We start from the raw sequence: 24491 nt of genomic DNA, 5'->3' as shown, positions 1-24491 counted from the left end.
TGGGCGGGAAGCCGGCTGAGGGAAGGCGGAGGAGGGGGGGGGGGGGGAGAAGCGCGGCCCGGTCCTGACCTACGCCGTGTGGAGGGGCGGGAAGGCCGCGGGGTCCGTCGCGGGGTTTGCCCCGGGGTCCCGCACCCAACAGCGCGCTGGGGAGCTTAGGGGGTGCCCGGCGAGGCGGAGCGGTAGCCGGATCTAGAGCCTCCACCGTAGAGGCGGCAAAGATGGTTTCTCCCCCAACCCGATACCTAGTGTTCTTTCAGTACTTTGGCACTAAATATAGGTAGGTGCCTCCGCTGCCTCGTCAGCCCCGTGCGGTGGAAATAAACCAGCGCCTGTGGCGAGCCTGGTGTGAGGGGGGAGTGTTTAGCCACGGATGGTGAGGGAAGAGCTCCAGGGAGATGGCTGGGGAAAGGACGGGCGAGTGCAGGGGGTTCGGTGAGGGATAAACCCCTCGGTGAGGGATAAATCCCTCGCTGAGTAGGTGGGGGCCGACAGGGAGCTGGATTCTGCTGCCTGCTGTTGGCGTGGCAGTGTTAGGAAGAGGGGATGGTTTGGGCAGGAAATGCATAAAATAGGCAAAGAGTAAAACAATCAAAGGACAGAGAAGGCGGCAAACTTGTGATCTCAGGCTGGGGAGCAGGGGGAAAGCTGCTGTATTTCCTGCAGTGGTGGTTTGTTGGGTGCCCGGTGGTGTGGCCAGTTCTCCGTGGTTCGGATACCTGCGCTGCAGGTGAAGTGATTTGTGGGCTGTGAGTTCTGCGGGAGGACAGCTGAAGTTGGGTTTCCCCAGGCCTTAAACATCCCACGTGTGGAGCTGTGCTTGTTTACATTTAAAAAAAAAAAAAGTGTGTGGGAGAACTTGTGTGGCTCCAACTCATGGAATTGTGCCTATCTTCATGAGGATTTTACAGAATAATACCATCATGTGCCAAAACCCACAGTTCTTTTGCAGTGCATGGTCTGTGTCACTGTGGGTACTGACCTAAATTACTTGGAGTAGTTACGGGTAGGTTGGGTTTAGCCTCGGGACATATCTCTGCACTTCAGCAGCTTTTGTGAATGGCTGTGACTTCTGTAGTAGAGAAGGAAGCTCATGACAAACTATCTTCATGGTCTTTTAGTCCCTTTATGAGACCCGCAGGGCCTGCAAGAAAGGGACCTGCAACTGGCAACCAACTCCTCGCCCTGAAATAGTTTTATCTGCAAACTCTTTTCTAGTGTAGTTTGTCTGCCTTCCCTTCCGGTCAGCCTCCAACCGAAGGGCTAGTCCAGAGAGCAGTGTTTGAAGGATGATTTTTATTTCCAGCCTCCTTTCTTGCAAATAACTGCTGCATCTGTTTTTCTGTCCATTCATCAAAGTGTTTGGTCCCTGCAAGTTCTGTAAAAAGATCCAGGTTCCTCAATAGCAAACAGTTTGATGACTGTCTCCCATTAACTTCTGGATGTGTTCGTGGACTCTGTATTAAGTTCCTGGGTCTTTATACATATCAATAACTATTGTATTTGTTTTGCTCTGCAGTGGGGTTATGCAGACTTCAAATGATCAGTCAGTGCTTGGAGTCCAGAATTATTTGGAGGTAGGTCTTTGCTAATCATATTATCATTAAAATGAAACTTCTAGGGTCACATTGTTGAGCTACAGGTATTCTCAAGAATAAATATTCTTTTTAGATTGACACTCAATTGAAGGTGCTTGCATAGTGTTAAACACTATAATATTCAAAACAATCAAAATGCTTTAGAAATGACGTCATTATACAGGCAGGAGAAATAGGTCAGGGTGAAGTCGGAGACATTAAGATCCTGAAAAAGATGTGAACCCTTTGATGAGACTTGAAATTGAGGCATCCAAGTCCAAAACTGATTCTGAGAGCCTCTGCTCAGTTGCTGGCCCACCTGAAGGTACTTAAGCAGCATGTGAGCCTCATTAGGCTCTGCCTCTACTTATTCTTTGAACTGCTGCAGTTCTGAGCAAGCTTAACTGTGCTGCTTCTAGTTTGTGTCTAAGGCCTTTATAGATTTAGAAACTAAATGCTGCATATTCCTGAGAGAGGATGTCTCTGATAGACTTGTTCAGAACAAAGCCCAGCAGGATAACCGTTGTTCCAAAGAAAAAATGCTTCGTTTCCATTCTTCTGGAGTTCTTCTAGTGTGCTGGGGAAAAAAGGTACGATCTTGTCGTTGCTGTTGTTCTTGCGCTGCTCCCAGGGACTTTCCAGAATGTAAGAATGGCTTTGGGGACCCAAGGGTGGTTTGGGCTTGGAGTGAGTGTGCAAAAGACCCACTGTTACACCAGTGAATAGAAAGTGGGTCACTTGCATAGGGTAAATGCTCAGCATGCCTGGATGTTTGTGTAACCCAACTGCAATTTAACTACAAGCTGCTGCTGAGCTGCATTTATTTGAGCGGTGCTGGTGAATCCCATGTTCCTGTGCAGGGCAGGAATCAAAAAGAAGCTGTGTTATTTTTTCTCTCATCTTAGAAGCGTCATGTAGTTAGAAATGAAACTTGTGCCTGTTTAGAAGATAAGAGATTGTTGAAGAGGTTGAAACTGATTGCTTTAAGTTCAGATCGTGCCTATGTATTAATAGCCAACCTTTTTGTAACTCAGTTCTCATTTGTGGTCAGGCTGTCTAACCTGAGATCACAAACTGTAGCAGTTTGAAGGTGGTGCTCCCCCCGTGCTTGTTTGTGATAGTCTGCTCTGCCTGCATCAGCTACAGTCCCGCTGGTGTGAAGGAACAGAGGTGTTGAAGTGCTGGTCCGGGAGCAGGCTTTCTGTTCCACCTGGCCGCTCTGTGTCCATGGCCAAGACATTTCCACACTGTGCCTTGGTTTACTAAGTGAGGGTGGTAGTTCTTGCATGCTCTTGCTAAGCAGTCTGCAGAAGGAAAGTGTGATGAATTATGGTTTGAGTAAGAGTTCTTAGGGTGCATTTGTATGGCTTCTTGCCTGAGACCATTGTGGAGAAAGTGCATAAATACTGTGCAGATCTTGAAAGAAGAGCCCCAAAGGACTTTCTATCTCATTTATCTAATCTTCTGAACCATCCAGTGTCTCAGCCCTAGGCGCCGGACTTTGGGTGAGCCCAGCAGTTGTTTTGCATTATCCGAGTAACTTTGTTTTAACAGGCGAGTGGGTAGGATGGGTGATTAAAGGAGAAAAGAAGAAATAAAAAAGAAAAAGATAAACTTATTTGGTGTTGTCTTTTCACAATATCAGCACTTTGCAGGCCAGTTCTGGGATATGTGCTTTGCTTTCATGTGGTGGTATTGATGCTGGGCACTGCTGAGCAGGGCTGTGTCTATTAGAACCACATGGGAAGTCTTAAAGCAACTTTAATAGAAAACTTCTGGGGCCTGTAGGAATTTATCTTCCTTCCTCCAGTTCTGTGCAGCCTTGAACTTCACAACTGTCCAAAGCCAGGAAGGCAACTGAAGGGAAGGGCAACATTAAATCTGTACTGAGATCCTTATTGTATCCTAAATACGTTCAGACATTTGTTTGCAGTTACAAGCAAGTAAATAACCTGTGAGGTGTAGACCTTGTGTTTCAACAACTGTGTCATTAAAAGTGTAACGGGCTGGTTTGTATGTGTGTACTGCAGCCCTCTCTATGATAAGGTAAAATTGCTGGACTGGGGCTGAGTAGAAGGCCTGTCTATAACCCTTTGTCACTGTAAAGAACTTTATCTATCATACAGGACATGGAAGCTTTTGTAGTCCTCAGTACTGCTATGTGGTTGTCTGGAGGAAGTGGAGACTTGTTTTAGTTCGGGGACAGATGTAGGCATTTGAAGGAGCTTTTAATATATCTTTGAGGGGGATGAGCTTTGCAGACAACACTTTCTTTCTTGGAGACAACGTATTTGTTGTGAAGCCCTTGGAAGCCTAGCTTTCTAGTGATGGGTCCAAAACAAAATTCCAGACCTTGCTTCCCCAGATGGGGAAGTTTGAGTCGCGTGACTTGGCTCCCTCCAGTTCCTTGTGGAATCTTACAAGATGCAGGGCTTCATGCTCTAGCCTCAATTCTTACCAATGTCCCTGCTATAAAGGATGATCTCTTCTGTAGCACCTTTTGCTAAAGTGAGTAGCTGTTGCTTGTACTAACAGGCACCATATGCAAGGCCTGCTAGGATCTACAGAACTGAGTTCCCTTTCATGTTTGGTTTGAACCATCTCCTGAGTGTGCTGTTTCCCATTGTGCTGGTGAATGCTGCCCAAAACTAATCTTCCCCACACGAAGCTCTGTTTTGGCCAGCAGCCTTGTGCTAAGGCCAGATATTATTCCTCATGAAAGGAAAAGGGGGAGTAGGAGAGGAGAGAAAGAGAACATACACAAACTCCTTACTATGCAAGGCAGCTTTGGTACAACCTCCACCCCCCACCCCTGCCAGAAAAAAAGGGAGAAAGAAAGGAAAATGGACAGGGAGAGCTACCATCTTCAACCCCTGTTTGGATAATAATTTCAGTGGCATAGGAGGTTGCTTTGGAAACCCTTTCTTCTAGCAGAAGCTACTCTCTCAGCTTTTTCTTCTTGGCTTTCACTACAACGTTTATCTATTCCACTAAAAATGAGTTAGATTTTTAATTAGTTTCAGTTGACATAGCACCCATTGAGTCAGCAAGGCTGTGATGACTTGCAACCAGAAGCTTGCATGTTATTATTTATTAGAACACAGCAACTTAGAAATTGTGTAGCGTCCCTGGCAATGCAGTGCAATCCCTTGTGTCTGTGCAACTAATGCCATTGTACATGATGAAACCAGTAAGCAATCCAGCTGCTGTGAAAGAGAAATAGACACTTATTTTTCCAAAACATTCCTAATGCATAGTTTCTCTTGGACACGCCCATCCACAGTTGATTTCGCAGGTTCCTTTCGTGGTTCCCAGACACTCACTAGAGATAGATGGGTATCTTGAGGATTTTTTTTATTTAGACTTCAGGGAAGAAGTGGATGAATTTTTGCTTCCGCGCCATAGGTGGCATACATTAATGGGCCTGTTCTTCATCTTGCCTCTCCAGCATTTGTACACAGTGAGAAGAGAACTGAGCTGTGAGTAATAATGGCAATCTGGAATGTGGATTCATATCATTCTGGCACACAACAGTGGAAATTCCAATATGATTCAAAATATGGAAGTGCTTAGTGAATGAAACCTGTTATGAGAACAGACCTACTAAATGCAAGTAATACTTTCCCCTGCATCACTGGTATGCAGAGTGTTAGAGGTATAACCTGAGACCCTGGGATGCTTGTTGCTGCTCCAGGAATATGGTTGTCTGGAAAGACAGTGACTCAGGAAGTAAAGGTTAAATGAAAATGGATGACACCTGGCTCAATGAAAGGTCTCCAGCAGGTGTCAAGCCAAGATTTCAGTGTTTGTAACACCTGCTAAAAAGAAGGGTATTTGCATGCTCTCTGGCTTAAAGAAGGGAGCAGAGACCTGTGAACTCAAGAGCACATGGGAGGACAACCCAGCTCCTTTATTCCTCTATCTTCTATATTGCTTTTTAGCTGGGTGCCCATGGGTAAAGTGCTTAACTTCTGCCTCAGTTTCCCCCCATAGGAATCCATAGATGATACCCAACATGCTAGGGATCTGGATTAATAGCAGTAAAGGCTTTTGAGTTTTTCAGATGAAAGGCCTGCTTGTTCTAGGGGCTTGTTTTTTCTGAAAGGGCAGGAAAAACTGGTTGCTATCCAAGCAATTGCTAAATGTAAATAATAGGTCTTTTTTGAAATTCAGTGTGGGTGATATTAACAGATTAAAGTATACAGGAACCAGAGGAGGAAACCCATCGGGTGCCTATAGGCTCAAAGGATGTCTGGATGGTACAGATATGAGACATTTGTATAGGTGAAGGGGTCATTTCTGAATGGCCTGCAAAGAAGTTCAGCAGTTCAGAAATTCTCTTTTTAAGGAGATTAATTAGGATGGGATATAAATGAAATACTAAAATTGAAACTGGAGGCAGCAGTTGATAGTATATTATCAGCTGCATGCCTGTTAGGCTGGAGGAAGAATCCACAAACAAAGCTTTCACAAACTGAGATTTGTTGTTGATGGTGGTCACATTCCGGCTTGGGTGTCCAGCACATATATCCTTCAGTCATGTCTCCAGAGAGGTGTGCCTGTGAGAAAATTGTGCTGGAGAATGGCAGCTGTGAAAATACCATTTGTTGAACCTGTCATTCAGTCCTGCACCTTTGTGGATTCATTGGCTGACCTGAGCAGGGGAAACAACCAGATTTGCCTTAGAGTCAGCAATCCTCTGTTCCTCTCCAGTCTGCTCTCCAGTAGGGCTCAACTCCTGCTGGCAGAGGACAAGCGATCCAAACAGTGTTCTTGTTATCCAGCTTTGTTAGATGCAGTGATTGAAATGAGATGCAGCGTGGGATCCAAAGGAGTGCTGCATCCAAACTTCTTCAAGCCCATAACAAGAAAGGAGGATATTTTCCATGTTCTCTCCTGTTTCTCTCCCTCTTTCCTCAGTCAACTGTGTTCCCACTGGCTGTTTTTTGCCTGATGAGAAAGGAGAGGAAGAAGAGGGTGGAGGAAGGGAGGAGCCTGCAAAACCCAAACATATCTTTGCAGAAACTTTGCTCTTAAGATGCAGCTTCTGCTTTAAGACAAATTGCTGAGGCACAAGCCAAGGTCTACTGCAGAAAACTATTTAATTTCTGTCTGGTTCTCTCTGCTTAAGGGTGATAAATAAAGATTTTCATTGTTAATTGTAACCACATGTGAACTCCAAATAGAAGGATTAGGAAGGGGAAAAGGCTAGGGTCATTTTTGTTCTGTTTCCCAGGCCTTCCCCTGCAGCTTGGTTACGTTTTTTTCCTTGCCTCCCTGTGCATTTTAATGTTATGTTTCTGAAAGCCCAGAATCCTGTCTGCTTAGATAGTAGGAGTCTGGAAAGTGTTTGTGAGTCAGCAGTTCAAGCTTTATTGACTCTTGGTACCAAATTAATATCTAATGAAGACCTCTGCTGGGTTCACTGCTCAGGAGTGGAGATGGGGAAAGAAAAGGAAATTTCTGCTTTTTTGTTGTTGTTGTTTTTCAGTCTTTCAGATATGCTTCACTCATTCCCTGTAACAAATTACATTGGATTTTCTGTCTAAGGGCCTGTCCTCACAAAGAAAAAAGTTGTATTTTGCAGTGCTCCAGCAACCTACTTTAAAACCTTACTGTAGGTAAGACCTAGTATGCTCTTAACATTGCATTAGAAACGTTGGTATTCCAGTAACTTCCTGACCTACCAGTGTTTGTCCCTTACCAAAACCCACTCTGGCTTTGCTAAACTTAGGCCAGTCTAGACAGACCCTTAAGTATGTAGCATCTAATTAACCTTGTTAGCATCTCTTTTGCTCTCTCTTGTGTGCGCACCTCGATTAAAAGACACCATATTAATGACTCATTTAGCAGGGTTTTATTTACTTTCCCAGCAGGAACCTGTAGTAATTCACCCAGTTGTTTTCCAGCCCTTTGTCAGTGGGCAGAATGGAAAGGCAGAAGCAGGGAGGGGAATAAAAGCCAGCTGTGTGGCGAGGAACAGTTGGGGAAGGGAAACAACAATCCTAGCCACAGGTGGATTCTGCAACAAATCTGTGCCAAAATCCGTATGCAGAACCTAGAGGATGTCAATTGCTGTCCTTCCCCTTGCATTAAGAATAGTAAGTTTCAGCCTGTTGCAATAGTTTGCTAACTAATTTTGCATCTCAGCTGCAGTGTAATTTTAGGGCCTTTTGGCTCCAATAAGCTTGAACTCTGACTGAAAAACTTGAACTCTGTGATGGCGTAAATATTGTTTGTCGTTTTCTGCTTTAGCCTTGCTATGGCAGAGGTCTTAGTGTGAATGAGGTATTGCCTGAATATTAAGGCAAGTCTAGCTCCTGAAGAAAACGGTACTCTTCAGGATTAGCCAAGTCCTGCATTAATGCAACTGTGGAAGCAGTGAATATAAGGAGATCCCATCTTGTGACTGCTGGTGGTGTGTGTTTGTCCTGAGGTTATTTGCACCTGCTGGGATAGCTCAGTGTCAGCTCCTCAACTACTGGTATGTTTTATGAAAGCTGTGTCTTGATTCTTAGATCTGTTTATATTTCTCAGTGGGACTAATAAATGCATTACATCAGTGCTATGCTACTGCTCATCTGGTCTCCTGGCTTCTCCTCAGCTCCCAATGCTTAATGGAAGCATGTCGCCCTCAGTAGCTCTGCTCCCATTGTGGATGGAAAAGAACTTCTGCATGCAGCAATAAGCCGCAGCTATTTTACACCATTCTGACCTGCACTGGAAGCAAAGGATGCAGCCTGAGCTCCTTCAGGCGTCTTGGCTGATGTCATTCAAGACATCCCTGCGTGCTGTTTCCATCCCTTTAAGGCTTGGGTTCTGCAGCTCTTTAAGAGCAGCTAAAGCAATCTGAGCCCAGAGTTTAGCAGTAAATTGCACAGGTGGTGTCTGGGTTTAAATGGGTAATTCTCTGTCCTCTTTCCCACTCTCTCAATGATATAAAGCAAAGGATAGGGAGATTAATTTTTTTTTGCTTTACTTTTTACACGTAAAGAAGCTCGCATGGCATTTTGGATATTCTGTTTGAGGTGATTTCAGGACAAAAGGTGAAAAGCCACTGGTGCTAGGAGAAGTCCCCCAAACAGGCTCCTCTCCATCCCTTTCTTTGCAGCCCACAGTAAAACTCCCAATTACTTCTCTATGTGAGCAATAAGGAGACATGTGGTTAGCAAGGAGGAGGATGTTTTTTCCTAGCTAGCTCAAAGCGAGTCAGCTATTCATGAATCCATCTTGTGTTGGCTTTCAGAAGGCAGCGCAGAACCTAAAACCCGTTGTTCCCATCAAGTTCTGCATCTCCAGCCGAACAGATGCTGGTGTCCATGCGCTCTGCAACTCGGCTCACCTTGACATCCAGAGGGCACCGGGGAAGCCAGCTTTTAGTGAGAAACAGCTCATCTATTCTCTTAATTACCACCTGAAGCCTGAGCCAATCCGGTGAGTTGGTGGCAATTCAAAATTTTTATTTTGCCCTTGTAGAAAGGAAGAAATGCAGCAATGATGTCCCATCTTAACCCACAAGATATATTTTTCCCGTTATATGTGTTGGCAAACCACTCCCTTGCACATGTGTATTTCTGCTACTGCCAGACCCTTGGCACGTTAAAGATCAGTCTTGGTCCACCGTTGTTGTTCTTAGGAGATCATCTATGCTGGTACCCCTAAAACAAGAGGAGTTGTGAGGCTGGGGTCATCACATAAGTATTGAATCCACTGGGATGACTATAGTTTCACAGATGAGCCAGAACATTAGTATGTTAACTTTCAGTGCTGCTTTATTCCCCAAATGCCCTAATTTTCTTTGTTTATTGAATTAGCACTTAGCAAAAACTTGGCTGCAGTATTGCTTCTCACCTATATCTATGCAAAAAGGTGAAGAACAAGCAAACAAAATTGCTGTTAGTGTTAGCATAATCTACTCCTCCCTTCCCATGTGATCAGCCTTCTAGACCAAGGCTACTGTTTGACGCAGTTTAGAGAAGTTACATCAAAAGTTCCGGTTTAATGTTTTTGTAGCAAGACTTGATATTTTACTCAATGGGATAGATAAAGTCCTTTTTATACTACACGCAACTGTTAATGAGTAGGGAGAGTCGCACATGAATGTAGCGAGGTACTCAATACAACAGTCTACAGAAAGCAGAACAGGCATTTCCTCTTCCTATTTTCTTTCTTCTTGTTAGAGTTATTGCTTCTTGCAGAATTTCAGAGTGAGCTTATTTTGCATGAGACCTAGGTCTAAATGCCTACCCTCAAAGGCAGAAAAAAATGGTTGTAAACCCAACAGTTTCTGTTAGGAATTTGCATCAATTACATAAGTAATTACTACACCCTGTGAATTTTTCAAAAAGTGGATTGAATTTCATGTTCTTTGCTTTTCTTCCCAAGCTGTTATGCAGTTTCTCTGTCAGCTGTCAAACAGTTTCTGTGTTCTTCCCCAGACACAGGTGCGTTTTTATGGATAAAGTGTAAATTGAATGAAACATTGGGGGTTTTAGACCAAAAGCCAAATCTGTGCTATGTCATAGAATCAACATGCCATTTGCCAGCAGCTGCTTTGCTGTGCTCTATTCTTTCTTGTGTTACTTTGTCTTATTTGCATAACCTAAAAACTCTTCAAGGCACAGACTGTCTATACAACATTTGGCACAATGGGTCTTGAATGCCTGTGCGGTACCCTACTGAAGAGTGTGTCAAAGCACTTCAGAGTGTTGTGCAAGAAGATGGGTGATTTATAGGAGGTATTTAGGTGAGCAAAAGAACTTTGATGCAAGATGCCAATTGGTAATTACTCGGAGGCCAAGGTTGCTCTGTTTCATGTTGCTGCAGTCTTTCTGATGTCTGGTGGCATGAACATAAAGGAAGATTACGAAGGCAAATTCCCCATGCCAGAGCAAGGGCCCAGGACAAAAAGGCACATCCCTCCCCACCCCAACGAAGGGATTGTTGTAAGAATAGCAATGTTACTATGAAGTACACTTCCCCTTCCTGCTTCACCCAGTCTGCTTTATTTTCTAATCTCTTTGTAAAACAGGGCCTGACCCAAATGCTGACATAGCAAGGCCTGGGATTTGAGGACTGACATCATACTTGCATCTGTTCTTGGATTTGCAAGGGAGGATTCTAGTTCTTCAGGGCTTGGGGAGCAGTGAATCCAGCTCTAAATGTGCAGGTGCTCAAATAGTTTGGGGTCTGAGGGAAGGAGAGATGAATGATGGTGTTAATTTTCTCCAGGAGGTCTTTCATGCATTGTTCACATGCTGTATAAAGTGAAGAGTGAGTTAGTACCAGGCGGTTAAAGGTGTGGCATGCTCTGCAGAAGGTGCTACTCTGCAATTCAATCAGCTGTTTTGACTTTTTCAAAGCACATTGCAAACACTCAAACCTTAAGCGAAGGAAGGAACCCAAGGAAAGCAATCCCAAGTGGCAGAGTCTTCTCTGGCTTTGACTATGCTGGTGGGCGTTCAGTACCTCTGGAAACTATGCCCCCAGGATCAGACTCTCCCAAGGTGTCTGCCACTCTTTTAGAAGCAAGCAAGCAGTTTGCCTGCCTCTGGTTGGTGGTAGAGATAGGCAGCTAATCCACAGATGTGAGCCATCAGAGGGTGAAGGGGAAGAGGAAGTAAAATCCTTGGAATCAGAGCTCGGGGAGGAGGGCAGGAAGGCACTTATTACTAGAGGCACATAGTTGCTGTTAGTGGCTGTTTATTATATTGTTTTAACTGACCTTTTTCCCTGAATGTTTACAGTACCTTTGAGAGCCCTCAGACAGTTTTGGGAACAGCATAAGGCCACACTGCTTTTCCCCTTTGATCCTAACAGTCTTCTGACTGTCCACGTTAGCTTAGCTGTTGCTGTCCCTCCGTGAGACCCTCTTGCAATGTCTTGGAGTGGGTGAGCTCAGTCTAAGGGCAGTGTGAAATGACTGTTATGCTGCCTGGGCTTTATATAAAGTGTGGTGGCCATTAGAAATGCATGACTGTCGGTCCCCAGAAATCTGTAAGGGAAATTTCTCTCCCCCCCCTCACCTCTTATTTGCAAAAACGTGTTTTAGCAGTTTGCAGAGTTGGTTGAGTCTTTCTCTGAAAGCAAAGGTTTCAAAGTGGGTACCTGGAAGAAAAGCAAATACTGATTTCACTACTTTACTACACAGCCCACGGACAGCCATCTAGTAACAAGTCAGATCATGCATCCCAAACCTGAGATTAAATATTAGCATGATAATACAGGATTGACAGTTTTGCATTTACAAATCCAGTTCCTCCATTGGCCTCTTAAAGTAGCAGCTAGATTCCTCTGCGGTGAGAGGCCAGAACACAAAGCAAATCTCTCTCTCAAGCTAGCTAAGTTGCATGGTTAACATCTGTGAGTTACTGTCCCTTGGTAGCTTTCACGTTCTTTGACATATGTGTAAAGAGTCTAATGCAGCTGCTGTGGGGTGGGGCTGGAGATGATTTCTTTTCAGACTGCTGTGTCAATTAAAAAAAAAAAATCTGAAATAGAATTTGACTTATGCAGGGTTTTGGTTGTTGGTTTTGCTCAGACTGAAAACTAGGTCAGAATCTATACACCCTGGAAATCAAATCCTTTCTGGATGTTCTAGCAGTAACAGGGAACATGAAGTAGGTCATAGTTTTAATTGCCTTCCTTAAAAGACTAAAGCAGTTGTTTGGGAGTCAAAACTAGCTGATTTTACAGCCAGAGGGTACCACTGCAATAATCGGTCTGTTCTATGCATCACCAGCCACTGAATCTTAATCTCTCTCCCCTGAGTTCAGGCTTATAACTTGTGAGTTGTGTTGTCTAGCTTTAATGGAGTAAGTTGTCCTAGAGAGCTAAAACCACTGTTGTGACCTGGCCACTTTCAATACTAGTAGTCATACAGATAGTTACAGCTAGCTTTGTGATACCTTGACTAATGAGTCCAAGAGGAAACAGGATTGCTGCTGAAGAAAGTTTTAAGTTAGACAGCATCTCCAAAAGGAGGCAGCAGTGGGATCTCACAGATGGGAAAAGTTTTTTGGCTCGCACTAAGATGTGACAGGTATGTATTGGGAGGTGATACCTTCTGATAGAATGCAATACAGTCCTGGTCAGTTAGAGAATTTGAGTTGATCAGGAAGCAGTCAGCTCTACTTCTCCTTCCTCCCTTGGGCTGAACCTTTTAAAAATGGTTCAGCTGCTTTCCATTAAGAAGCTTGGTGATGGGCATGAGTGTAAGCGTATTCAGCGACCATCCCTTCCCTCTGTAAATATTAGTTTGCCAAGAAGAATTCTCTCCTAATGCTAATGAGAAAACTCAGCACTTTCATGTGGTTGCAAGCAGGGGGTGATGGAGAGAGGGATCTTTGTGAGAACACATTATTGTTGATAGAACTTGGAAGGGAAACGAGATTCCGAGCTGGCTGACTGTATTATCAGCAAGAATAACCTACTTTGTAGCATGATGGGTCTCTTCTATCAACTGATATGTCTTTTAGATTTGCAAAGCATATTTGAAAGGATCTTGTCCACAAAGATCAGAGTGTATTTCATAGATGGGGTAACTTTAGGAGGACTTTGCTGTCCGTTAAGTAGGGATGGTAATACAGTAGACTCACACCGATGTCTGGTTTCAGTTTTGTAAGAGCACAATAAAAGCTGTCTGAGTGACAACAAGACAGAGCTGGGATTGCTCCCACCTCCTGCAAGGTGGCATTTAGTTTCTGTTGTCAGTGGAGAGAGAAGGATGTACCTCTGGAGGACATCTTTGTATCTGATACATTGCCATTTCTAGTTAGATGTCTTCAGGCTTTTTTTCCTTCAACCTCCTCTGAAATTCAGGCTCTGTTGAAAAGGTTAAGAATATCATAAGCTTTTATTTACCAGTAGTCTTTCAAAAAATGGGTTCTTAACAAGGCCTGAAATGTAGCTGCTGGAATAAATGCTGGGAAGACATGCCTAGCTGGAAAGAGTGTATGGTAGCAATTGCATCTGCTAGGAGAGGATGCCTGCATTGAAGAATCATGTGAGCATAAATAGGCTTTTCTGAAAGAATCACTCTATCAGAGGGAGTAAAAGGATAGTTATTTAATAAAAATCACATAAGCATTAATGAGAGAAGCTCAAGATAGATGAAATGCTTGTGGAGGCATGTAGGCAGAGGAAAATAAATGTAATAATTATGTTACTGTGTTTAGAAGAGGCTGGAGGTCCTAGGTTCAAACTCTGTTGCAGGCCTGGAGGATGTACTTTGCATTTCTACTGAGAGTTTATAGCAGTGGAGCAATCTTCTGGGCTTGTTATTGCAAATCTTTGTGGAGGCCTGTGGCTCAGCTTTAATTTCTTCTTCTGTGGTCTGAGCCTTTGCAGTCAAGGGATGTGAGCTAGAGGCACTTGAGCTGGCAAAAATCCCTGGAGCACCAGCCTTTTTAAAGTAAATAAATAGGTTTGTCTATTACTTGGTCTCAAATGGTATCGTATTTTTTGGTTGCTCTGGGTCCCTTCTCCTCACTGTGCCAAACTCCAAAGACAGAAGGGGACACAGCAGGAGAAAAACTACCTTCTAAGGAGAGTTATCCTCTAAAGTAACACCTGCAGAGAGATTATGCCTGTGTAATAGTGACTCCTTGCTGCATGCTCCCTGTAGTGGTGAGTAGCCAGTACTCTGGGATAAGGGAAAACCAAATCCAGTAAAAACTGCTGCTGACATTTTCAAATCAATGGTAATGCTTTGGGGGAGGTGTAGAAACGCAGGGAAGCTCTGTTTTCTCCCTTGCAGAGAGAAGGGTGTTTTCCTCTCTGACAGCCTTCATACCCTCCCTTCTGGCTACCAAGCTGTCTGTGTTTGATGGTAATGGTGGCATTGGCTTAGAGAAACAAGGCAATTTCTCCCTGTTGCTTGTAGAAGAAAATGGGGGAGTTTGGCTGCCTAGAAAGCTGCTTCTTGAGTTAACTGCCCAGAGTCAGTGGAAGACAAGTAGATGTGAACGTTCCCAAAAGCCATTTTCCGCACATGTGAAATGTGAGGGTTCCCAGGAGGTGTCCTGCATGCAGCATTCTGCTGTTTGCAGATGTTTTCAATCTAGGCGATGGTGGGATGCACCTTTATTTTCATTGCTGCAGCAAAGTCCTATTTGTCTTGGAGGTTGTGGGGGGAGGTGGGAGGGAAGTGACCTAGTTTCAACTATCTCCATCTGCTACAATGAGCTGCCTGTGACAGTGGGCACAGAGGTATCTGTTGTTGGGGGAGTTCTTCCAACTCGCATTTGGGACCATGGTTCTGCAAAAGCAGAAGGGTACGGTGTTCGTAAGGTGTGCTCCTCAGCTGGAGATGGAGGGAGTCAGCTTGCATTGGGAAATTGCTGCCTCTTATCTTAAGCATGGCTAGGAACACAGGTGCCCTCAGCCAGATATGCAATACAATTTGGGCTGGGTGAAGTGTTTGGTTTCATTGGGCAGCCAAGAACACACATGATCAATTGCCATTTCTCAACTGAAGGATTTAGCCTCTTGTGATGGTATGAGCATCCCCAAAACATGTTGATAGATGACCCAAACTCAGTTTTCACTGTGTATTTGATGACAGGGCTGATGCCAAGGCTCTTCTGCCTTCTTCTAGTTGACAGATGCCTGTGGTGGCCTACAGGTGCAAATCCTTGATCACTGGTTAGCCATTGGCTGTCCAGAGAGAATGATAATTAATTAATTGTAAGTGCAGTTTCTCAAAGAATCCATTGCATGTTTCAGTTCACATCTCTGTGGTGACGAGGCAAAAGTTTTTGAATTAGTGCATGACATCTTTCTCCATTTCACTCATTCTCTTCTGTCCTAACAGCATTTTGAATGCCTATCGAGTGCCCAGTAGCTTCCACGCACGCTTCTCTGCACTGTCGAGAACCTACATTTATCGTCTGTTGATGGGCTGCCCTCATTACTCTGAAATACCAGTGTTTGAAAGGGATCTCTGCTGGGCTCCTGCGGGAGGGTAAGTGTGTTCCATTAAAGCTCCCTGGGGAGCTACCTCATCGATACTCTGGAAAGGGTTGGCTTTTGCGGGAAGCGAGGAGGGGTTAACTTCCACGTGTGAGACTAGATTCCCCACTTGTATTGACAAGATTTCCCTGTTGAAATCGGTGCAACTGCACTGAGTTATGTTCACTGAGACCTGAGACTTGCAGTTCTTTTTAATTGTACTGTCAGTTGTACCTGTGATAAACATGCTTAGCACTATTGAAATACTCAATGACTCTGGGTAGAGTCCATCAACAACTTTCTGTGTCCCTCCCTATGGAAGTAATGAGCATTTCCTCAGATGACCTTGTCAATTCATACAGCAAACCCATTTGGACAGCTGGCTGAAGGAACAGTGCTCTGATATGATGCAGGCAGGCAGAAATGCGTTGCGCAGCAGATCTGAGAGTTTTAGGTGTGACCATACAGGCAGGCAAGAATGAAGGCTGAGAATTCTGCCCCCCCCCCCCAGTAGTCCTATTTCTGGTCGGGACTGCATGTGTAAATCTGCTCTCTCATTCCCTATCCGAGTGCTTGTATGTTTGAATAGTGAGAGCCAATGACTCTGAGCAGCCCTACAAATAACAAACCAGTGTATCTAGCTCAGTATTCACTTGTCGTCTTGGAGTAGCCACTGAGTCATAACAAATCCGTGCTTGTATATGCAAGGGAAGAAAACCAAATTCAGTACCATTTAAAAACAAAAAACAAAACCAAAAAAACCATGATAAACAGTGGGTGAGGAAAAAACAAACAAAACCCAGAAGATAATTTGTTATTGTCCTTTTAGTTTATGTTGTACTGAGATAAACATACATTCAAGAAAACTGGGGTTTTCCACAATATACAAAAACAGGTTTGTAGCCAGTTGTAGTTATTTCATCACTGCTATTGGAATAAAAATTGTGGGTAATGGAAAAAATTGCAATCTCAATTGTCCTAACAGAGGAATGAAGATGACATTGTCCTAACATTAAAGTGCTGACTTTGTTTTCTGTGGGCTGTGGAAGGGAAAAATAAATATGAAATTGTAAAATTAGATGTGATGTGCCTTATGTGCCTTAATCTCGGGCTTTATGACATAGCATTTAGTTTAGTCCAGACACTGCAGTTAATTTTCTTAAATGGCAATACCACATAAAGGCTAGGGTAAGCATATTACAAATTCTGAATGGGAGGTGTCTTACTAAAAGGTGGGATATTTGGACTGCTAGTAGTGGAGAAGCTCCTAGTGTGTACACGACCAAGCACATCTGGTATATAAAACACATAATACACATTAAACTTCTATAGGCATCTGAATTGCCTACTGGGTGTCATCAGTGCTTCTCAGTGTGACCAGGGTTCTGTAAGTCCTAGTCATTTTTCTTGAACACAGTGAAAAAATTTAATGATGTTGGAAAATCTTCAACTTTTTGTTTGTTTTCTTCAGAAACATTTTTACTTGTGTTGAGACCTGAAAAACTTAAGCCTTAGGTCATGTATACTTCCTCAGGCTTTTCTTAGGAGAAATTTACAAAAATAGAATAAAAATAAGCATCTGTTCAGCAAATATATCAGTAAATCTGTCTAAATTCCTTTGCTTGAGACTATTTTGAACAGACCTAGGTAATTCAAATAAAGAAATCTGAATGACACGCAACATTCTGAGTTTTACCCTTTGCCCTTTCTTCTGTATCTCCACCTTGGGTTTACACTGGCTCCATGTCTGACAGTTTGCTCACTCGTTCCATTTCTGTTACTTCCTAATTTCATCTTCTGACTGTTGCAAATCTAAGGTTTGGAAAACCATCATAGTGTTTGATATTTTCTTACCTGGCAACATCTTTTTCAGTTTATAAGATCCAGATACTGCAAAGGATTTTGGTTCTCTTGCCCTGTGCTCTAACCAGCAAGTTGAATAAAGTTATTTGAATTAAACTGTTATAAGAAGCACAGCAGGATAAAGGTTTGTATAAAAGTATGTGCCTGCCAACCCTTCATCTAGCCCGGGGTTTTGAATACCTTCAGACCTCAGGTCACTTGGCATCTTGGTTTGTGGTTTCAGCCATTACAAGATGAACTTTGTTTTGTAAAATGTGTTTCCACAACACTGCAATGTTAAATCTGTGTACCAGGTTTAAACCTCTCATCAGTTAATTGGACTTTGACCCACCTAACATACTTGTCCCACCTGATGCTCCTTTCCTTATGCTCTGTGTGTTTAATTTCAGCTACCTGAATGTGCCTGCCATGCAGGATGCAGCACAGTTCTTGCTGGGAACCCACGACTTCAGCACCTTTCGCTCAATTAACTCTGAAACGCCTTTTCAGTCTCCAGTCAGAACCATCCTCCAGGCAGACATCCGACCTTCTTCTGGTTTCCTGTCCCACCACTATGAACACAGGTGAGAGCCTAGATACTCAGCTGAGGAGCTGCTCTGATCAGCTAGTGCTTAGTTTTTCTGGAAAGCTGTTTTCCAGCACTGCTTTGAGAATTGACCTCCTGTTTGCTGTGCTTTGCCTTCACAGTCCTGTGATGGTGTCAGCAGGGTTCTGCCTAGTGACAGCTTGGAAAGGACATTTCTTTCCCTCTCCTCCCCAATGTCCTCAGGGAGAAAGATGGGCAGGAATGAGGGCAGGGAAACTGGTCCAGTTTTTTGTACATTAAAGGGCAGGATGTTATAAACTGGTGTATGGAATCTGGCACAGAGTAATTCCTATGAGGTGCTTCCAGCATTTACTCTCATTTTGGTTGCTAAAGACCAGCTCTGCCAGGGCATGAGATTTTTCTTTTCCCCCCCGCTGCTGTCCTAGCTTTGCCTAAAGGCTGCAAATAGAAGGAAAAAAACCCCACCCAACACCTAGGTCACTGCTGTAGCTATGCAGATCTGCTCAGTTCACACCAGTAACTCCTACTGTCTTCCCAGGGGATGTTGATGAAGGAAAGTCCAATATTCCTTAGTTGTTACATAAACAAAAGATTGTTGAGTGTCAGGTTCTTTGAGGACCAGGTCTTGCAAGTATTGAAATTAAGTGGCTGGATGTGTTCTCTCCCTAGCAGAAACTGATATTTTTTTTCCCAGAAAGATCATGGGTATTTATCATCTGAACATGGCTTTTGCTTTCCTGCTGGCTTCTTTCACAGATACGTGGCTGTTGTTTCCGCTTGAAAGCAAACCTTGCTGTTGTCTGTCTCCAAACCACATCTTCCTGCTTTCTGGTTAGGAGAAAACCCTTTTCTTTGTCGTTTTCCCTGACAACCCTCCATTAGATTTTAATATCTACTGAGCTGTCTGTAACAGTAAGTGCCATGCTCCAAGCTTTGGTAGAGCCTCACTGCAGTTTGCAAATAGCCCACTGTTTCTTTCCCTGTGTCTTAGAATGGTGTGTTTTGCCAGCAGTAGCATAAGATAAAAACTGAAAGGGAGCTGAAAAAACAGAGAGATATCTGTATGCTCTGAGTAACACTGGTCTTTCAGTTCCTCCCATCTTCTCCGATTCCTGCTTTTCCTGCTCAGCGTTGGTGCCTGTCAATACACAGCCACATTGCCATACCCAACTGCGTGACTCTGTTACTTCCACACACAAAGACATGGGCAGTGAGTGCCAGATGTAAATGCTTACTTCCCACCTTGCAGCTAAGAAACACCATTCCCATGGGAAAAGGAAAGCTGGAGGGGAAAATAGGTGCTGTCATGTGGTTGCATTCCTGTTGTTTATTATTGGGTTGCCATTGTTGAATGGAGAGCTTTGCTTCCCTCTGTCAAATGTGGTTATGCTTAGGGACACAAGTAACAGTGAAATGCTTCATCCACAAGATTATCTTGTCCTTTATGAGGAGTAGCATTTTAAGTGGCAGTCTTGAGCTAACCTGAAAATAACTGTTAATAGTCTTGTGGAGATCACCTGTAAGTGTATATGAACCAGGTTACCTTCCAAATCCAGACCTGCTGTTGTCAGTTGACTGATCTAAGATGTAATACGAATCAGCTCTTCTTTTACGTCTTTGATTTTAATGTAAAAAAGGGAAATTGTCATTCTTTGCATAACTTGCTGCATAAACCCATCCCACATGAGGCCAAAAACAGCTCATGAGAGAGGGCAAACCTAAAAACTGGATCAAAAGCATCAAGCTAGTTGCTGATGGAATATTTTTGCTTTTAACGACACAGGCAGCCAAACTTGTGTTTTCTAGCGAGTCATTTTTATAATGTGTCAATATTAATTGATTTAATGAATATGTAGGCTGAAGGGGATGCCTTTGAGAAGCCTAGTTTCCATGCATCAAAATGGCATTTAACTCTCTTAGAATATGTTGTTAGTAATAATCATGACCATGAGTTTTCTGATCTAGAGAAAAAAGTTATGGGGTTTGGGTCTTTGTGACAGGCTAGGTGGTATTTGGGTTTTTTTTTGATTTGTTTCTTTGGGTTTTTTTAATTACAGTGTCCTAGTTAGGGAGAGTTCTACAGATTAAAACTATGGTAACAGTTGCAGTCATGGAGCTTAGCGTTTGTTTGCCCATTCTGCAAATAAGACAGCAAATATGCCTGAAGTGCATGTGTATTTCTTCACTGCAGTAGCAGGATGAACTGTTCCTGCAGCAAAAGGGCTGGGATAGCAGTGAAAGCTTACAAATAGATTTTTTTGAATTTTTTTTTTTTAGCCTAATCTGAGGAGGTTTATTTTCTGTTTCAGAGGGAGTAATCTGTAGAATGATAAACCGTGGTCTCTTAGTCAAATAATGCAGCTTTTCTTTCTCATTCTTTCCTTCCTTTCTGAACTTAAACCAATCTTCTGAATTGACTGTTTGTGTGTTTAAAAGGCTAACTGTTAAAATGATTCCTTCCATCAAACTCAGTTGCTCAGCAACAGTGGAAGTGGAGTTAGCGTCCCATCCATACAAAATGCTTTTGAACGCTAAGTAAGGATGTGTTCATAGACTTAGCCCCATCACTTATTCCTAAGGAGTGATGGCTCTGTCACCTGTTTTCGAGCAGAATATGTATGAGTCATTGCAAGGTGCTGGCTTCTGCTGCCAAGTGGGAAGAGACAGCTGGATTTTTTTTGCTGGTAAGCAAAATCATCTGTGAGATTGACAAGAAAAACAAAGTTTCCCTCTTAAAGAAAATTACCTTGCTCGCTTTCAGAGTCTACAAGATACTTCTCCTGAGTATCTCAACCCATCTTTTGTAGCTTAATATATCTTGTCAAGATAACTGAGACAGGAGGAGAATCCTGGCTAAAGAAGGTGCATGCAATTTGATGAGAGTGGGATTTGTCCCTATTTGAAAAAATTGTCTCTTGTGCTTTGCTGAAGAGCTTAGCTGAATTATGACCTTGATGTGCTGGGTATTTGTGCATGTGTGTAGCAACACACATGTCTGTATGCCATGTACATCGAGCTGGGGGGAGAGCAGACCGTATGTAAGTGATAGAAAGATTGTCATTTCCTGACATAAAGAGGAATCCGGGGGCAGGAGCTGCCTTTGCATACGCCAACATACACGACAGGGAAGGCTAAAAGCAGTGATTTATCTGTAAATCCAGTGAGAAAACAGCTTGTGGCTGCTCCCTACAATGACTGTTTCACAGTTTCTCTTCCTGCTAGCCCTGCCCTGATGCCCTGCGTGGGCCTGTGAATCACGATGTCCCTTCTTCACCTTTCTTCTATGGCTCGCAAGAGCTGTCTCCTCTCCCAGGGAATGGGCAGCCCCTTCCTTGATATTCAGGTTTTCCAGCAAACCCAGCCTGTCCTCTGTACCCTCCAGCCAAATATGTTGCAGCTGTGCTTTTCTCACAGCTGATTCAAATCTCCATAGCCCTTTGCTACCTGGTTACTGGGCTCATTGCAGGGGAGAAGAGGAGAGGGTTTTCATGTAAATATCTGCTTTTCTGGATTATGCAAGGTAAGCTCTGCCTCTTTTTGCTGTAGAAATGCTATGGGATATACGGCACACTTGTAAACTGTTAGTGAGTTTGTTTAGTTTTTATTGTTATGTTATTGTTGCTTTTATCAAAGTGACTTCTAGGATTGCTTGGTAGCATGGAAGTTTGGGGATGCAGGTCCTGAAGTGAAAACCTGCTCATTTTTGTGCTCAGTTGGCATATCTGATGTATGATACACGTGTGTGTTTGTTTTTATATATATCTAATGTGCATATCAGATTTTTTTATTTGTAGGAAGGAAAAGTGCATACAGGTTCTTCCCCACAGGACTATTCCTGAGAATGGGTTTGCTTTGGGTTTTAATGTTAGAGCTGGTACTTGGAACATCAGCAAAAACATGAAAGTATTTAAAAAGCAGCTTGTAAAGATTTAGCAGAGGATGCGAGTGTCAGTGAAGTGTTGGAATAGTTAGCCTCAGTAGAGTTCTGGTAAGGAATATTGGTTACTACAATAAAACTTTCTGGAAAATGGTATCTAAATGAACAGACAGATTTGGTTGAGGGGAGAGGATGTCTTTTTGCTTAGCAGCATCCATCCATCCCCAAATATTCATCGCTGTTTCCTGCTCTGCTCACTCTTAGCCTGGAGTGCTTCCTTGTCTGCCATTACCTGTGTTCTGATGCTGCAGCTGAATTCTTCGGGCATGTCTGTGTCCTGACTTGCTTGTCCTGGCCTTTCCAGTAGCATGTGAATGTTGCAGCAGGCATTGCAGAGTGTTGAAATTCATTCTGCAAAGCCTGTAACGACCATGTGACTCTCTCAAGCCAGCTCCAAATGAAATGGTAGAGTTGCTTTGCTATGGTTGGTTGTTTCTTCCTTTCTCTAGGAGGCATCGGACTGTATTCTTCAAATCAGTAGTACCTTTAGCAGACTGCTGAGTTGCACCTTGTTTTATGTTGCCCTTTCCCTTTTATTTGAATGGTTATATACTTAGGTGTAAGGCAAAAGGAAGATCATGCCCCATAAAAACTAGGTACATACAAAACAGACAGGAATTGTTTTACCCTGGAAAATGTCTGCATCTGAGTAGCAAATGAGCAGTCTGGTGTTTGAAAGCTCATGGTGCTGTTTCAGGTTAATTGGTGGCTGTGCAGCTTCTTACTCATTCTACTTGCATTCACCTGTGATATATACTTCTATGGGTAAAAGAGCCATTTGAAATGTGATTTTAAACACCTTTTTTTTTTTTTTTTTTTTTTTTTTTTTTTTTCCTTTCTTTAGGGGACTGGAATTTTGGGAGTTGAAGTTCAGGAGCAGATCATTTGTTTACCGACAGGTACTGTTTGGTGCTGTATTCAGCACCCACTTTACCTCCAAAAACCGAAGAGCTGCTATCACCACAACTATTGATCGGTTTAGCAATGTTGCGTCCTTGCATAGTGCCATCTGTGTTGCAGAGCTGGTGTTACAGCTGCGTGACACACACGGGGACCTAGCGTCAGAGAGGAAAGGTTCTGTATTCTTTGTTTGATCCAGTAGAACCAGAATCTCTTAAGTTTGTGTCTAAAATGTATGTCCAAAGTCACAGAATCGTGTGGGAGGATGGAAAGTTTTGTTTTCTGCAATCTTTGTCCTTGCAGTCTGAGTGGTAAAAACCAACAGACATATGTTCTTGCTCTGCTGAATGGCACTGGGCCCAGCAAAGACTGCCTGGAATTTTACTTTCTGGCTTTGGAGCGTGAAGTAATTCTCAGTGTTGCACAAAGGAGAGATGGGAAGACCTGATTCAGCTATGCAGGCATAACTGCAGGATCTTTTCCCTCTGCCATGCTGTCTAGCCTCCACTGGGTTTTCTTTGAAATAACTCCAGTGGGTTTTTGCTGCTATCCTCAGGGGAGACAGCTCTCTCCACAACTTAATGGATCACCTCATTAGGAAAGAGTTGGCTGTTCTCAGTCTGTCTATCCTGGCCATGGTCGCACTGGAGACAGAGAACAGGCAAGAAAGGGCTTGTTTTTTGGAGGAGAGAGGGGGTGTTTTGTGGGAACAGCAAGCAGCTATTTGTTATTCTGTTTTGACAAACCAAATTTGTTTTTATCCTGTGCCAAGTAATGCTCTGTAGGCTCACTGACAGTGGGTGTCTGGATATAAGCAAGGGAAGATCAACAACGTGCTTGAGGAGGGCTCGATATACAGCAGGGATTTGCTTCATCAGATGCTCTTGTGACAAGGAGAAAATGCTGGTAACCCATTTAGTGCATTAGAATGGAAATGCTACTTATTGACGTTGTGCAGAGAGAACAGTTACCCTAATACTCAGCTCAGCCTAATGCCCTCCCTGAACCTTGTTCACAGCAGCTGCCTTACAGTGAAGTGGCAGGCAGCAGCGAAGCAAGAACAGTCTGTACATGCGGAACTTGCACTCTTCTACCTGAGCATCATCTTCTGCCCTCCATCATAAAGAGACTAGGCTAGATGGACCTCATATCTCGTATAGCTGCTATGATAAGTATTGACATCTGGATGTTTTTATTAGAGAAAAGGCTTGAACAGCCCCAGAAGCTGTATGTATTTATTTTTGTGGAACAGCATGCAGGAGGGGGGAGACACCAAGCACATGGCTATTTTAGATGCATACTATTAGGCTGCATTTACACTAGCTAACTCCAAGTGTGGAGACATCAAAGCTAAAGTCACAGCATACAATGACCTCTAGTGAGGGATGGATAAAATAACATATGCCAAGGATCTGTGCTGCTTCTCTGTGCCATCTGCTTAAAGGCAGGCTCTTGGCACTCCACAGTGCAGTTTAAGATCAGAGCGCATAAGGAGAGACAGCGCTTGCCTTTGGATAAATATATCTTGGCTTGTTGGACCTTTCTTCTTAATGGTAATAAACATGATCGGGTTGCTTAGTGGGCTTTGGTTTGTTCTTTTGTAAATGTTAATGGATCAGAAACTTGACCAATGCTTCATCACAGCACTACATTTAAGTTTTTGGAGAGCTTGGTGTGCTTTGAAAGGTCATGAATAGAATGAATGTTTATTTAGGCC

General features: G+C 43.3%; 1 protein-coding gene across 4 annotated transcripts in view; it reads left to right on the top strand.

The window, feature by feature from the left end:
* Nucleotides 1–24491, top strand: part of PUSL1 (pseudouridine synthase like 1) — a 31415-nt gene that overhangs the window by 2487 nt on the left and 4437 nt on the right. For 2 of the 4 annotated variants that reach the window (XM_049812798.1, XM_049812807.1), the window contains 5 exons: nt 1520–1577; nt 8824–9011; nt 15391–15540; nt 17780–17953; nt 22719–22773. In XM_049812798.1, the coding sequence (XP_049668755.1) occupies nt 1527–1577; nt 8824–9011; nt 15391–15540; nt 17780–17953; nt 22719–22773 (618 nt within the window). In that variant the 5' untranslated portion in view covers nt 1520–1526. Of the gene's footprint in view, nt 1–56; nt 281–1519; nt 1578–8823; nt 9012–15390; nt 15541–17779; nt 17954–22718; nt 22774–24491 lie in introns of those variants that run through there. The other 2 variants (XM_049812790.1, XM_049812815.1) reach the window with 2 other exon arrangements.

The sequence above is a fragment of the Accipiter gentilis genome, chromosome 1, assembly GCF_929443795.1.
Source record: "Accipiter gentilis chromosome 1, bAccGen1.1, whole genome shotgun sequence".
In the NCBI taxonomy this organism is placed as follows: Eukaryota; Metazoa; Chordata; class Aves; order Accipitriformes; family Accipitridae; genus Astur; species Astur gentilis.
Note: the sequence above shows the minus strand (reverse complement) of the source record. Positions and strands in the feature narration are given on the sequence as shown.